Source organism: Athalia rosae, chromosome 2, assembly GCF_917208135.1.
Source record: "Athalia rosae chromosome 2, iyAthRosa1.1, whole genome shotgun sequence".
Classification (NCBI taxonomy): Eukaryota; Metazoa; Arthropoda; class Insecta; order Hymenoptera; family Athaliidae; genus Athalia; species Athalia rosae.
In genome coordinates, this window is record NC_064027.1 from 2,554,680 (window position 1) to 2,570,985 (window position 16,306).

The 16,306-nt window shown below is 43.8% G+C and overlaps 1 protein-coding gene across 2 annotated transcripts in view; it reads right to left on the minus strand.

The window, feature by feature from the left end:
• Positions 1-14,932, minus strand: part of LOC105691699 (hemicentin-1) — a 182,544-nt gene extending 167,612 nt beyond the window's left edge. For both annotated transcript variants that reach the window (XM_020855658.2, XM_020855657.2), the window contains exon 1: positions 13,398-14,932. In XM_020855658.2, coding sequence (XP_020711317.2) covers positions 13,398-13,470 — 73 coding nt within the window. In that variant the 5' untranslated portion in view covers positions 13,471-14,932. The remainder of the gene's footprint in view (positions 1-13,397) is intronic.
• Positions 14,933-16,306: the final 1,374 nt, after the last annotated feature.

Consider the following 16,306-nt stretch of genomic DNA (forward strand, 5'->3'; position numbering starts at 1 on the left):
GGCCCTCGTAGCCCCCCGCGCGGCGATGAACGGAGAGCCGAACAATTTTGGGAAAATCTTCGGCAAAAAAGGATATATCGTGTCCTTGTACGGGACTGAACGAGGAGACGGCGGACTGCTCGCATCGTACCACGTTCGCCGGAATAACGCGATCCTCGTTGCGGTCCGGAGGGGGTTTTATTCAGGGGCGGCGGATGAACGTCGCCGATAGTTTTTGCGATAGTATTTACCGCGTATGTATACGGCGTTCACGAGTTGGGCGAGTCCGCCTGCCGATGACAACCGCGAAAGCTCTGTTTTACTCGCCCCGGATTTATTCCCTCCAGCACGTGCTGCGCGCTAACGAAACGATCGTACCTATCGTAAGCCGAATCGCGTATATATGTATATCGTCCGCCCGCGGATCGGACCGACATATTTCGGTATTTGGAAAACGAAATTTTTTTTTTTTTTTTCTTTTTTCAACGATCATAATTTCGGTTTGATTACGATGCACGCGAATCGTGCGTCTACGCGTTCATTGAAATCAGATCCCGTACCCGGGTTTCCGTATGTGTAGCTTCGAGAGGACGGGAAGTTGGGAAAATTTTTTAGGGCACAAAAGGTCCCGAAGTACGCGGGTCACTATACGAACCTACAGTCGAACACCTCCTCGTTCCACGAAATATTATCTCACCAACTCCCATTCGTTTCGCGTCACTTTTTCTCCATATCATATACACGTCGCGCGTATTCCGCGAGACAAGAGAAAAAACATCGATTAATCAAGCAACTTTTTTTCGAAATTTCAAATCAGCCAATTTCAATAATAGCAAATGCGTGGATATCGTCATTTACCTTACATCGCCGTTGTTTATTTTATTTTATCGCGCGTACAACCGACGGTGCAACGTGTAGGTATACGCGATTATGACGAATGCGTCGCGTATATATTATTTATCCAAGCGGCGATATACTATACTATATTCACTCCGATTGCGTCGGGGATTGCGGTATATACACAGGTCGTTGATGTTGATTTGATATGATTATAAAGTGTTTATTTTACCGAGGTACAGAGGAGTAGTGGGCGGCGGCGGCGGCGGCGGCGGCGGTGGAGATACGGGGGTGAAACGGGGGTAGCGAACCGTAGGTATGAACGCGAATTTGAAAATTATACCGATAGCCGGTGCGCGATGCTCGTTTTGTTTGCCCGCGCTACCCGCATGTTTGTTTCTCGTAAACGTAGAAGGTTATAATCAATGTTCGGACCGTTCTCTAAACGGAACGCTACCTGCGTCCCCCCCCCCCCCCCCCCCTCCCCCGTCCACACGTTGTGTTTCCGCGTTGTTATCGCGCAATCAATTAATTAACGAGTTCCATCGACGTTCGGATCAACGCGCTCTCCGTTCGTCGTCGCACACGCATCACCCGCTGTATTATCGCCACTTTATTCACCGTGCGCGATATTTGCGCCCTTTGAGTTACCGCGGAATCTAAAACTGCATCGCCACGAATCAATCCTGCACCGTCATAACGCCGAACGAACGCGTGGCGACGCATTCGATTCATCGGACTGACCTATTGACGGGATTTTCCGATCAGATCCCCGTCCGCGTATCCGTCGCCCGTGACGTTCGGAGGTAGAGAAGTCGCGGATATAATGGACGCGGCGTTATATAATCAGGGACTGGCAGAGCGTGCGGCTAGATTTCTGAATTTCGGAGATATAATAGTGACGCGTACCGGCAAACCTGGCCGCGTCAACATCCCGTTATTACATATTATTTGATTAGGTTTCATCGAAATGAACGCGAAACCGCCGTGTATAAATATCGTCGTTGAACGTACGCGTGTGTCAGGGAGACGGAGTAGGCGTATATATATATACCTATATACAGAGGTGCGGGGGTCGGTGAAAATGGTGATTTTGGATAGAGCGAGGGGATTATACGTGTGACAATGCGACGTCCGTTTTGAGGCGAGAAATGCGGTGGGTTCGACTGGCGCGCGCGACCCATTCGACGGAGGATAGAGAGAAATAGGATAAAGGATGATGCAAGGACGGGGCAGGGGGAGGGGGAGGGGGAGGGAAGAGGATTTAATAGTTCGGTCACGTGACCGACGCTGGTGGCACTTAATGCAATTGACGCATAATTGTTATCTCGCATGCCAGGAGATATTTTCCAACGCCCGGTTCACTTTAATATTCAAGTGAATACGCGTAGAAGCATATGAGGCCTGCATATACGACGTACAACATGGTCGAGGTTTATCGTTGACGCGTTATAGGCTGCTGCGATCGCACATCGTATATGGTTATAGTATCCAACGTAGATCCGATCGGGGCTTGGACAACGAATTCCGGCAACTAACAATAAATATATAGAAACGAACTTCGCCGCGGTCGGAAATATCTAGGATATGCGGGTAGTTTGAAAGAATCGGTGTTCAATAATGAAAACTAAATCGCCAAACTTTTTTCCAATGTATTAGTTGCAGAAGCGATGGATGTACACGAGTGTGCGTTATAACCCGTGCAACGAGGAGAAACTTTTTTTGAAATATTAATTTAGAAAAAACGAAGAGACGTGTTCGTGTTTTCGCGGAGTATGAGCGGGGGCGGTACGAAAGTTTCGCAGATCTTTAAAAATTCAACTTTCAATTCCAACTAATAACCGGTAATCGGTTTACCCGGTAGCGTAAATGCCGGCGGTTCGGGGAAACTTAACGAGGTACCACCTCATCGTCGTCTGTATCCCGTCATTACACAGAGCTAAAAGTTTTTGAATAATTTATCGAAGCTTAACGGATAATGAAACGCAACGCTCTATGCAGTTCGTGTACGTCACAGCCGTACACCGCGGGCTTGCGCAAATGGACACAATCTACGGGTCATCATTTGTCTGACGCGTGACGCACGTGTTTGTAAAAAAAGAGAAAAAGAAAAAAACGAAAAAAAGAACGCGGACTGAATTTATTAGAGCGGTTTTTCTATTTTTTTTTTTTTTTTCTTTTCAATTAGGTAGAAGTTCGACTCGTCTTGCGCATCCGTGGCGAGGCGGTTCGATCGAAAGCACGCGAATGGAACGCGAGCAGACACGGAGGGACAATTAGAGGGCTGCGGATATTGGTGTGCAATAATTAATAATGTGATTCCCGCAATGATCCCTCGTCGGTCGTTGAAATGGTGCAATCCGCGAATGGCAATCTCCTCGACTAACTCCCCGGGTTTCCTCAACAACAATAATTCCAAAATCCCCCCCTTAGCTTCCGCAGCTTTGGAACGTGGCGCACGTGCACGCGGTAGAATTATCGGCCTCGAATTCCGCTGTCTAGAATGATTGAATTTGAGGCTTGTATACCGCGTCGCGCGGACACTCCTTACGGATTATCTATCCGGGGTACATACGTACGTACGTTGTACGTACATATTATATATACGTGCGGTACATAAACCCGGTGCGCCGCGTTGTACACGGAAGGAACTCAAAGTATGTTTATTCGCAGATGTGTACGTTTATGCGCATTGTTAAATTACAACCACTCGGTGGATCCTCGCTTTCTGACATTCTGCGGGAGGATCTTCTCTTCCTTTGTAACAGCGACTGACAACGGCGTATCGCGTATCCCACGGTATAGAACGCGGAAGTTCTGCGACGAGGTGGTATAATATTTTCCGTATCTACGGAATTCCCTTCAAATCTTTGATACGAATAAATAATACCGCGGTTTACCTCTCTTCGAACGAAACACTCGCCCGCCAGTATGACGGAAGTAGGTGGTTTCAAAAAAGTGGAAATAAAGAGAACGAGATTCCGGAGGATAAACTAACCGAGGTCGAGACCCCGACGATTCGCAAAAAGTATCCGTGCAGTACGTATACTACGAGCTCACCGTCGGCGTAAACTACTCGTTCTCGATCCAATTCAATTTAGTGCTAAAAGCTTCTGTCACCTCGGCGAAAGTCGTTCAAGGTAGAAAGCCCGCATATCCCATACGTAATACATACGTAAAAATGTCCAACTTTTGAACAACTTTCGTTCGATGCGTCTACACGATATAGTCGAGTGAAGAAGACGTGCAGAGGTCAGAAAAAATGAACGAGTGGATTTTTTTTTTAAGGAAAAATTCAACACCCTTCGGTAACGATAATAGCCGCGCGTTGGTTACAACGGAGTTATTTTCTCCCTCTTGCAGCAATTTGCCCTTCGTCAGCCGAAAGAAAATCCCCCAGATTCTGACACCGATTCGAGTTATTTTTTTATTTCTTTTTTTCTTGCTCTTTATTTATTTAGTTCTCTTTTTTGTTCGAAGGGCCGCAGCTTGGGGCACCCCTGACGGGGACGAGGCGCTGCTTAAATTCTTCATCCGCTTCCCGCCCTTATCGGGAGACGAGCATCTACGTCAATCCATCGGGGTAATAATTCTTCGGGAGGATTTTTCACTTTGTCAGCACGTAAACGTGGAAGCGACGAAACACGTTCGCGAGGAAAGAGAATACGGATGTAAATCGAGGAGAAATCGTGATAATAACGTGCAATAAAACGTCGATTTGTATCCCTACGATCTGCATGTTACGCCATTCGTAGTTTTTACCCCACATATATGATCTACTTGGTAATGATAATTGGAGAGTAGCTATTACACTATGCAAAATTTCTAAACGAGGTCAATTGCGATGACAGTTTTTTTTCTTTATGCGCCTACTGTAAACTGAAGTATATAGTTATTGAAAATATAATAGTTCATATTTTCTACCTTCCCCTCCGACGGCTGTGCATGATGTTCATACGAATAATATACATTGCGCCGATTGGCAATTTGAACCGAAATTGAGGACCCCGATCGATAATGTTCGATACCGTCGGAGTGTCCTTTGTTTCCGAAATGAGGGGTTCGGAGCGGACCGCGTACACGTAGGTCCTTTGCATCCCGATTACCGTCATACCCTTGCGTACACATTCAAGGCCAATCCCGCGGCACATTTGTGGATGAAAAAAAACAGAGAGAATAAAAGGTTAACAATTTTCGAGATTGTTTTTTTTTTTTTTCACAGTTTTATATCAACGCTTCTTCTGACAGCAGTATTTTGCTTCTAATTTTTGGAGAACCTCCGCTCTAGTAGGTACGATACAAAAAATCGTCCCATTTAATTCCACGAGTTTATTTTAATTCGGCTAATTAATCAACCCCGAAACTCGTCGGTCTGTATTTTCCTTTTCATACTCTCTCTCTCTCTCTCTCTCTCCCTCTCATTTTTGCTCTGTAATACTTCGAAAATAATTATTAGCCGCAGGCATTTGAAAATTGGGAACTAAACCGCTACAACGAGCTCATTACGTGCAGGTTTTGAACCTTGATAAAATAAAACAAGACAAAATAAAATAAAATAAAATACGCACTTGTCAACTTGCATTTTCCAACCTCATTACATACTCCTTAATTTGCATCAGTCTCTCTACTATAGTCGAGGGTACGGAATCCCTCCCAAAAATGAGAAAAAAAAAATGAAAAATATAAAATAATTTATCTTCCAAACCGTGTAATAATTTCTCCTCGGTGTACACGACATAATAAGACTGAGCGGTATACGTTGTATTACATACACGCGTATAACTTTTTATGTGTAAGACGCGGGGTGACGTCTACCACCGCCAATTTTTTACAACCGTGCGGAAAAGGTCCACGAAATATTATAAATATTCCACACACCTATACCCACAGACACAGACACGGATGAGACGATAAGTACAGAACGATGAGGAAGGACCAGACCACGCGGGCGAGACGCGACGACTCAGCTAACCTGAGTTATCGTTAACAGCTTGCAGCCACCCCATTTGCCGCAACGGTTTTACACAAGTCATTTTATTTTACTCTATTTAATTTTTTTTTGCTTTTTTTTCCCTTTTCTCGCCGTTCGTTTCATTTTTTACACGCTGTTTAGAGAGACGGCAATGAATATACTTGAGGGAGATACAAGACCGCGGCTCTGTTCGTTTGTTCGTTAGATATAAATACGTACGTGTGTGTGTGTGTGTGTCGGGTACGTGTTATTTATGCGCAAGACAAAGAGTATATTAAACTATAACGAGTTGTGAAAAAGTATCATCGGCGAGTAAAATGTTTAATTGGATAAAGCGCGTCGATTTATACGTTTTAAAAATTTACCCCGCAGGTAATTACGTGGTATTTCATCACATTCGAACGACGCTGAAGAGATGAAATTTCAAAAATCTCAATGAAAAAGACGGAATATTCGTTCGTTCGTTTGTCCTCGTTTAGATAGAAGGTATCGTTATAGATAAATGCGTAGAAAGATGCTCCGTCCACCGAGACGCAGATATTTCTATACATAATATAATGTACATAATAAATAAAATACACAGGGGGTGGAATTTTCTCCCGTCCGCGTGTGTATCGAATGACGCTCGCTTTTTTGTCCTACCTATTATACGCTTTGTGTTTATTTTTTTTTATTTCTGCGTTGGCTTTTTTTCTTCTTTTTTTTTTTTTTGCAGGCCTGCGTTTAATGTACTCTCCGCGGCGGCATAGAACATAAATCAATGAGATATCCAGCGGCCGAACCGCGGGAGCCGCACGCGTTGTGGAAGTGAGTCAAAAATTAGGGGATGAACCGCGCGGAGATACCAGAAATGGTACGGATTTTTCGAACGAGTGTGCGAAGTTTTGAAAAGAAAAGAAAAGAGAGTTCGTCGAAAATTTGTGATAAATAATTTTCACACCATCCCCTTCGAAAGCTCGCTCGAACTCTTTTTATTCCACGTAGCGCTGCACCGCTAATGTGACATCGATCTACTTTTCCACAATTTTTTTTTTTTTTTTTTTTTTTTCTACTTTCGAAATGAAATCTTGCACCAAGCGATTTTACGTATCGCTTATAAATATTCTTATATTTTATATCTCATCGCGGTTTTATATTATTTTACATAACGCATATAAGGGATAAGTCGAGAGAGTTATTATCATAATTCACTCGGATATCTGCGGGATGGCTGCCTCAACTCTTAATCCAAAGTTAAGTTAAAGTAGGCTAGCAAATGCCCCAAGGGAAGAGCAAAGTGGCTCAAGTTGGTAATACGCGGTGTCGCGTCTGGGGTAAAGCGCGGGTTGCGGCGCGGCGGCGACGCTGCTGCCGGTAGCGGAGGGGAAGAGGGGGCGGAAGTTCAGTACCTATATCGGAAGTAAGTCATATAGCTGCCGTTCCGTGCTGTGGGACGTATAGAGCGAGTATAAGTGCGGTGGTTTTTTAAAACTTTGGGGTTTTATCTATCGTGCGGTGAAAAATTATACCCAGCCAATCCCGATGTATAAAATTTACAGTAACATGATATAACACCGACTTACGCGTGTACAGCTTGAGGACGATATCTGTATCGAATCATCCTTTTACGAGCTGAGGAAAAAATTGGAAAAATAAAAAACGGCTCAGCGTATATCGACAAAAATTTTTCATTGAATTTAAGTATTCGAACCTTGCGCGACTTTAAAAATCTATTCGACCGATACAATGGAAAAAAAAAAAAGGAACAACCTGTTGATTTTCTACCATCAGAATACCGTCTCATCGATTAACGACGTGTACAGAAAATGAGGTACTTTATATACATTGAACGGTGAAAGAAACGAAAAAATTATCTAGAAAATTTGAGAAAACGGGGCGAACGGTTCGTCGGTGGGAAGGAATTAGCATCGCGATCGTTACGAATTCTTATTTCGCGATATCAATTTGCCTTTGTAATTTATTTATTTTTTTTTTTCTCTTCTCGATTTTTGTTTTTAACTCGCTAACAGCCGCACGGCAGACGATTCTCGAGAGTTTTTTTCATCTCGTTATACCTCAACGTTCTCACACTCGTAATTAAAGAGATTCGTTGAAAGGTATTATATTTATTTGGGAGGAGAATTTTTTTTCTTCGTTTTTTTTTTGCAACGAATAAAATAAGATGATTAAAGAATCGGATACGGTGGAAAAAATTAGCCAGTGCGGCGTACGTTGGTAATAGAGCTTTTGTAAGCTGGCTGGCGATGGTTGTAAGATAAGATGTCTTTTGCAGATGGTTGAAATCGAAAAACAGAAGCGGACGGAGGGGCGAAGAGGGAATAACCAATTCGCGGATCAAAGCTTTCATACGGCGTTCCGTGAAGACCTAATCTTCACCGTGGAAACGAACGCGCGATGGCCTGAATTAACCAGAGTATCAAAACATTATACTTGAACTTCGCTTCTTTGCCGGATGGGGGTAAGAGAGAGGTATCTCTGGGAATAAAAATATCAAGTGAAAGAAAAAAAGCCCTCTCAGAACACCGGCTTTCTTTGGAAACGTCGAAAAGAACGTTCTTCTCATTTGAAAGTATCATTTTGTAACGTAAGTTTTTTCTTTCAGCAAAAAAAATGCTCCCATCTCTTCATCGCATCTGTTCATTTTATCTTTCGTTCTTTCTTAAAGCCAGATTAAATTCAATGGGCATACGATTATTCCTAACGTCATATCTCTGCACACCGAAATCTTGCGCGAATACGGCGTAGATAAGGGCGCGGAAAATATCTTCGGTCACAGGGCGTTCATCCATCTCTGAGAATATCGTAACGCGATTACCCCACACCTGTACCCAAAATTCACAAAGAGAATCCGGACCGATCTTCGTTCAATGCTCGGGTACACGAAGATCGGTTATCTCGGATGAGTAAATATACCTCCAATCAATGTCCGCGGATTCATCTGATGAAATTAAAGTGTTTCCCTTTCATTATATCGGGTGAAGATTATATTATACGTGGACTACGTTATAAGCCGACGATATTACCTGCTACGTTTCAATTTTGCATGAATGAAGTTTTGTCGTGACACGATAAGTTCCACACGGTGTCAGGTGTTCCATACGACGCGTACGGCTTAATGCGATAATAACGAAACAATCGGAAGACCACTCCTTTGTTTAAATCTAATATAACGGTGGTCGGAGTGGGCCGATCCGATGTACAAAAGCAAACATGGAACAACGTCGAAGTGGTGTGCAGTTGATACGTTTCCGTTCGGTTGACGGGGACGCACTAAAATTCTATCAAATTGATTGGCAACCAACGTGACGCGCGGTAGTCAACCGACTCTTCTTATATTTGCGATTCACAAAACGAGTGAAATGTCAACCGAATAACGCAAATTGACTCGGATTCTGAAAAAAAAAAATGTCTCCTCGACGTGAACCGGATCAGCTACGCGTCCTTCAATTAAACCGAGTCCTCATCGGCGTTCGATAAATTGGAAGACGAGAAAAATGAAGAAACGAATTCTTTGTACGCTTTGATTAAATGTGGTCCATAATTCTTAACGGGTTTATACTTGGGTCGCTCAAGAGTTTGGCCGGGGGTATGGTAATTAGTAAAGGTGTTAAACGCATCGGGTAGATGAATGTGTGTTCAACAAAACGAGGGATTGTACGTATACGGCGTGTGTCAGCGGCGGTGTTTCAATTGAAAATTTAGTCGTGGTAATTATTAAGTCCACCCGTACGAGAAGCACTATACGAGCGAGGAGCGAGGGGGGGGGGGGGGGGGGTGGAGCAAGGAGCATCGTTAAGCCGCAAACTATACCTATACACCCCGGTTCACCGTTAGAAAACAATAACTGCGTAATGTATTGCAAAAGTTGAAACAATAACGCTCTGGGTTATCAATATAGCTTCTCTGTTCACTTTGTTCCATTACTATGTGTTATACTACACCCGAGCATTATTCCACACGTGTATATATATATATATATATTCGGATCATATGAGAGCTCTGCGTCAACCACAACCCCGTAATTTGAACAAAGCTGAAAGTTCAATGGAATCTACAAATCGTTGAAACAATGACCAGTCTCATCCAACCAAGTATAGAAAACAAATGCTCACAGGATCATCGATATACGCGGTGTACATTAAATTGACCTTTTTCCACAAACGGAAAATCCGCCCTTTCATCGACTCGATAAAACGCACTTGTTCAATTTCTTCTACAATAAGTTTCTAGTTCCGATTCGGATGCAGTAATATACGCGATGACGAATTGACGGTATTAGAGAAATTGGTTGAAAAGGAATGGTAGAATTGAGAACAAAAAAAAAAAAAAGAAAAAAAAATGATTAATCAAAATATCATTTATTTTTCTTTTCATTTTTATCCCGCCGCGCGGCAATCCATTATAAAATGAGGCATTTCGTTTGAAAGTGACTTGCCGGGGGTGAGCCGTTGTACATTTTGTGCGTGTATCTATACATAGGTATATATGTATACACATAACGTACGGAAACAAGTGAACGGTAGGAATGTCAAATGGTTGACAAATTGTTTCCCATTTCGAGGAGAGTTTAAAGGCATAAAGTGCCCGAACAACTTACGCGGATGAATAATGTTATTGTGTTTTTACCCCCGCCCTCTTTTAAAACCGGCGAACGGCGAACGGCGAACGGGGGCAACAGCTTATTACGGGCTCTCTTATTGCCGTCCCCAACTTTTGCGAAGCGAAGAAATACCGAACAGATGACACCGCGATTAACCGAATTAATAATCGACCGCCCCCGCCCCCGCCCCCGAGGAACTTCGTAATTGCATAAGTCGCGGAGATACTTATGTATCGCGCCGATAATCGGAACGATTCGCGTGTACGATTATCGCAATTGTTTCCGGGGGGTGGGGGGGGGGGGGGGGGGGGGGGGGGCGCGGGGAATGTCCTAGTCTATATGAAAAATGGGGAATATTTCGTCAATTTTTTTTATCGTGTCGATCCACGTGGAGATATCCGAGTACTAAATGAATGTCGCTACGACGCGCTGTACCGTAAATTCGTATGTTTCGCGAATGTATAAACCGATAGGTGAAAAGAGAGTCGGGTTGGGGGTTGCGGAGAGGGAGATGTACAAGAGGCGTCGACTCCTTCGCACGATTCTCATCTGAATAACTCGATTTCAAGAAACGTGACCATATCGCGTTTTCCAGGTCGCACCCGTCTTTAAACATTCGCGACAGCTCGGGACATATTCTAGTAGATTAAGGCACGAGGAGCTACAGCTTACAAAGTTCCACACATTCTATCCACTTACGGGCTACCCGAGTCGCGCGATACACATTTCTCTGTGTTTCTTCTTTTTTTCTTTTTTCCCCCATTCACTTTGTCACCCCCCCTTTCGCAAGTCGTTGTGCAGAAACGGGGTAAAAAAAAAAAATAAAAAAAAATTTGCAACGGTTCCAAAAAATTGGAATAAATTTGAAATCCATACGTCGTACGCCTTAGCTGAGCGATATTACGCGAACGAAGGGTGTGAAAGAATTTTTCCACGCGTTGAGAAAATCGTCCATTTTTTTTTCTCACCGGTTCTCCAAAATGACGATCGTACAGGTACAATGGAATACGTCTCGAGTCTGAGTGTACGTAATATTTTCATATATATATTCGTAGAGCTTTCGGATGTTATTACTGTAAAGCTCTTCACTTCGCTGCAGATTTTATTCGTCCTCGCTGTATTAACAACATTGCAGGAAGCTCTTATCGTACGAGGTGGTGGTGTACCTATAATTTAAGTTACGTTGTACCTACGTCTGTACGAACGTGCTAAATTGTAAAGTGGAGCGAGTGCGGGAGAGAGCATATTTCTGCACGTATGTATATTCGCATCTACCTCCGCGTAGATAACCCTTCCAGAGAGCGAGAGAGCGAGAGAGAGAGAGAGAGTACATAAATATGTACCTAGGTAGAGTCCTGCGGGATCTAACGATATAACGATAAGCTGGGTCAGGTTGAAAATTAAAGGATATAAGCAAGCTTATACTGCAAAAAGATGTGAATAAAAAGCAGTAGGAATGGTAAGTGTATAAAGGCGATGAGGGATGAGTCGTGGAAAAAGGCAGCAAAAAAAAAGTATAGAAGAAAAGAGGCCGAAGAGAGCTGAAGGGGTGGAGGCGGTATAACGAATTTAGGGGCAAGGAAGCGACTTTAAAATGCGAATCAGTTGGATCCTCGAGTCTGTGTCCTGGAGCTGCTTGGCGACTTTCCAACTCTATTCACTTTTATCCTTCTTTTTATTCCGATTTTGTTTCGTTGGCTTGTCATTTATATTTATTTTTTGCGTTGCTTTCTCCTTTTTTTTTCCCCCCATCTCATCGTTTCGGTTTTTTTTATTCTCCGTTTTTTTTTTTTTTCTCTCGAAGCGTGTTTAAATTCAGATTACGCTAATTTGACGCAACGAGTGTACCGCCGCCAACAGCGACCGAGATCTACGTAAAAATTATTTACGAGATTTATATCCGGTGCAGGTGCAGCGGTAATAGTGCGGGTTATATAGGTTAAGGTTTGAAAATTATTTTATTCGGGGGCGCGTCACAGCTCGGTAAATATTTCAACGGAGTTGAAAAAAAAAAAAAAACTTTCCGTGAATTATTCGTTCCGGATTTTCGCGAAATTATTCAGTCATCGTCTCACCGCCGTTCCTATTTTTGGCAGACTAGGTCGTCGTACCCACGTGTGTGCATGCATATACCTGTGTACGTCAAATCGTACGTACCACCTTGTGTATGAAATTTTAAGTAACCCGCACGGAAATTGCCTAAGAGTTTACGATGTACATTATTATACGTGTGTTTTCTCTATAATAGAATAAGGTCAAAGAGAATAGGCGAGGAGGACACGCGTCCCTTATACCATGATTTGAAATATTAAACTTGCCACCGGCATGAAAGAACACGAAAGTGCCCCTGTTCAGGTATTTATATGTCCCCAAGGAGTGAGCGAGGCAGCGTTGGAAAAAAATCACGCGGAAAAATCAATCGAACAAACATTCCGCGTTCAATATTTACTGCAATACTCCTACCTCGTACACCCCTTCGTTTTCTTTTTTTTCCTTCCGTAATATTGGGGGTACGGAATATTACGAGCCATCCTGGTATCGAAAGCGGGTGTAAGTATGGGGGAAAAAAGAGAGAGCGAGAGAGAGAGAGAGAGAGAAAAAAGAAAAACTTGTAAAATAAATAAACCCAGATTCTCATCGCTCGGAATTTTTCCTATTATGTATTCTTTTCCTTCTTATGAATATTATTCAGCCCTCGGAGCCCCACCGGCGGTTGTTTATTTGCTTGTTTTAGAGGCATGAATATGTACGAAGACGGAGTTACGGGATGAGATAGAATCGGTCGGAAGAAATCCGCGTTCGAATCGGAGGTTCGGGCCGCGGTATAACCGACGGGGGAGTATAAAATATCCAAATCTAACAAACTAATTGAAATCTAATCAATTCAACGGCACAAACTCCGGCAACTGAATACACAGAAATCCGCCACATATATATATATATATATGTATATACGTACGGCGTATTTACGTCGCGTATTCGAGTGAATAATTCAAACTTCAAACTCACCTATAAGCCCTTGCAGAATCACGAGGGAGCCCAGGAACATCCTCGAAAGTGATCCTTCGGTGCAGACCGCCATATTACCACAACACTATTCTCCTCCGACGCTCTCTTTCAATTCGATTTCGTTACTTTTTTTTTTCTTCTTTTCTCTCCCTCCCGTTTCACTTCAATGGCGAAGATTTGATATTCCCACAGACGTTCGGTGGACAGTTTTCTTATTTATTCTGTGGTGAGCCTCAACGATCTAATCCCGCCACTGTCGTCGTCATATTATTTCCCTCTTTTAAATTCGCACTTGGTCGAATTAAAAAAACACGGTTGTTACCGTTGAACAAGCTCTCACACCCACTTTGAAAAAATGTGACGAAACTTTGGGAAGCATTTAACGAGTTACGCTTACATCGGGTATTAGCAAAGTACACAATCCTCGTTTTGAAAACTCTGTGGCGAAACGTTTTTCAAGAGAGTGTATATAACAAAACCCCGCGGGAGAGTTTTCCGGTAAACAGGGATAAAATTGGCGCGAAACTTTGAGCGTGTATAAAAAACCGTCGACAAGTCGTTCGGAGCCAGCTGTAGCCCCTCAATCTCTCTCCACGATCCTCAACTTACTTAGAGTCTCTTACAACCTTCGTTCTTATCTTCTCCTCCTTCCTACCAACTTTTCTTTCCCTCCTCACTTTCTCCACTTCTTCTGTTTTTTTTTATTTTTCTCCTCCTCCTCACTCTGCTTATCGAGTGTTACGCGTCTCCGGCCATCGTTTAACCGACGAACTGACGTCTTTTTAATTGCCAAAAGTTTTGTTCGCGCCGGTTGTTCGATGTAACGTGAACGAGGAGACGAGTTGAAAACGAACGAGAAAAAAGCTCCAGCTTCTCGCGGAACGTTATTCACGCGCACATATTCATGACGTACATCACCTGGAAATTTTTTACTACCATCGCTATTGTTGTTCACGGTCAAAAGCACGATTACCTCCACCTTTTTCCCTGGATTTTTCCACTACCTGTTTTACGCGTCGAGTTCGACCGCTGGTCTAACGACGTTAAAAGTTTACGGTTGATCCAATCGCTGCAGCTGTTACAGAAGTTACTCCCGGATTATCCCGCTAATTTGTTCCGGACCACGTCCACGTTCGGTCACTTATTCACGTCGTGGAATTTAACGCGGTTTTTCTCCCGGTATCTCGAAGAACCGAGAGTTTCATCCGACGTGGGACGAGCGAATCGACACGTGCGTCGTCATGTTCGGGTTGTTGTTTTTGTTTTTTTTGTTTTTTTCTCTTTTGCCGCGCTCGGAAAAACCGGTGGATATTTTAAAGTCCCAGAATCGAGGTGGTCCGTTCGTTCGTCATGACGGCGGATGAGCGGGTATCCGGGCACCGGGATTCGTCGAACCGCGGGGGGTTGTCACCTTTGAAAACTCGCGATTTATCTCCTCGGATTTATCCTAATTTTCCTCTCGTTTGTGTTTTGATAAAAAAATTTTCACGATTCTCATCGGGGCCAGAAGCGTTCGCTTGAATAGGCGGCGAATGAGTGTGCGGCGTTGGCGGGCTCTTCGACTCAACCGAGCTTCGGAAGGGAGACGGGATGGAAGTCGCGATTCGCGCATGCCTTTACTTCGCCCCCGTGTACTACGTACCACGGATCATACTCCACGTTTGCGAATATTTTTCTCTCTCTCTCTCTCTCTCTCTCTATTTATTTTCATTCCTATTTTCTACCCACCTCAGCCCCGCTTCTTCCTCCTCACCGTACGTCCGAGTTTACCGGAATCGCCGTCGTCCACTTTTGAGGACTCACCGATTCCCTAGAACTCGACGTGCAGCGGAATTATTTCTAGCTAGGAAGTACGGTATACGTACGTTCGCATCAAACGTGGGCATCGAACCGAGGGCTGAAATTGAGTGACATTCGAAATATTGGGAGAACTCTGCGCCGGGCACCGGCTCTCCTCGCGAAACGACGATATCGCGGATCTCCGTTGGACGCGAGTCGCGAACGATACGGAAGAATTTCTTTGAACGTTTCGGATTCGGCGTCAAGCTCTTTTTTTTTTTCGCGTGGAAAAACAACCAACGAAATTTCCGGGCATCTTGAATTCGGAAGAACGAGGGACCGCGCGGTCTACAGTCTTTCGAAAAGCTCTCGTGTACGAGCTTTACTTATTTAGGGTGTGCCGGGGCGAGCTTTACACCGTTGCCCGATATAAATTCACTCGGTATATACGGAATGGGGATGAGGCGCGTTTTCTCTACCACGTAACTGCTTATATGGCTCCTCACACGTGCACAGCAACGCGTGTGTACGTACATAAGTAAATAAATTTCGTATACCTATAGGTAACGTGGAACCTCGATAGATCGGGACGACACGTGAAATTCGAGGAAGGACTCGGTCGGCAAAACTGTTGTTTTAGTACACACCGTATACATGGACGCGTGTGTATATTGAACGTGGTTGTACGTATATACCGTGTGTATATATGTATCGGTTTATGTTCGTGCGGCATACCTGCTATGTGCACATCAGATATTCACCTACGTTACATGCATACGTACGTATAGTATATACATATATATATATCTCCGAGAGGATCGTGTAACGCGGAGGTTAACTGGAGATACTATGTCAACGGGTTGTCAAGGTCAGCTTGATTTCGCTTACGTCGACGTTAAACTGACTCAGATATTCGCATACGCGATCATCGCCCGATCTAATTAGCCGACCTCCGCCTGCTTTGTCTAGAGGCGACGCGCCCCGTCGGGAATTCTGATGTCCTCAACTCGCGAAACCGCCAAATTTTTTTTGCAATCGCCGCAAATGGAGAGCCCCTCCGATTTTCCACCCCTGTACAGCCCTCGCTGGATTCTGAATCATCGGCAACTCCATCCCCCCGATTCAAAAAT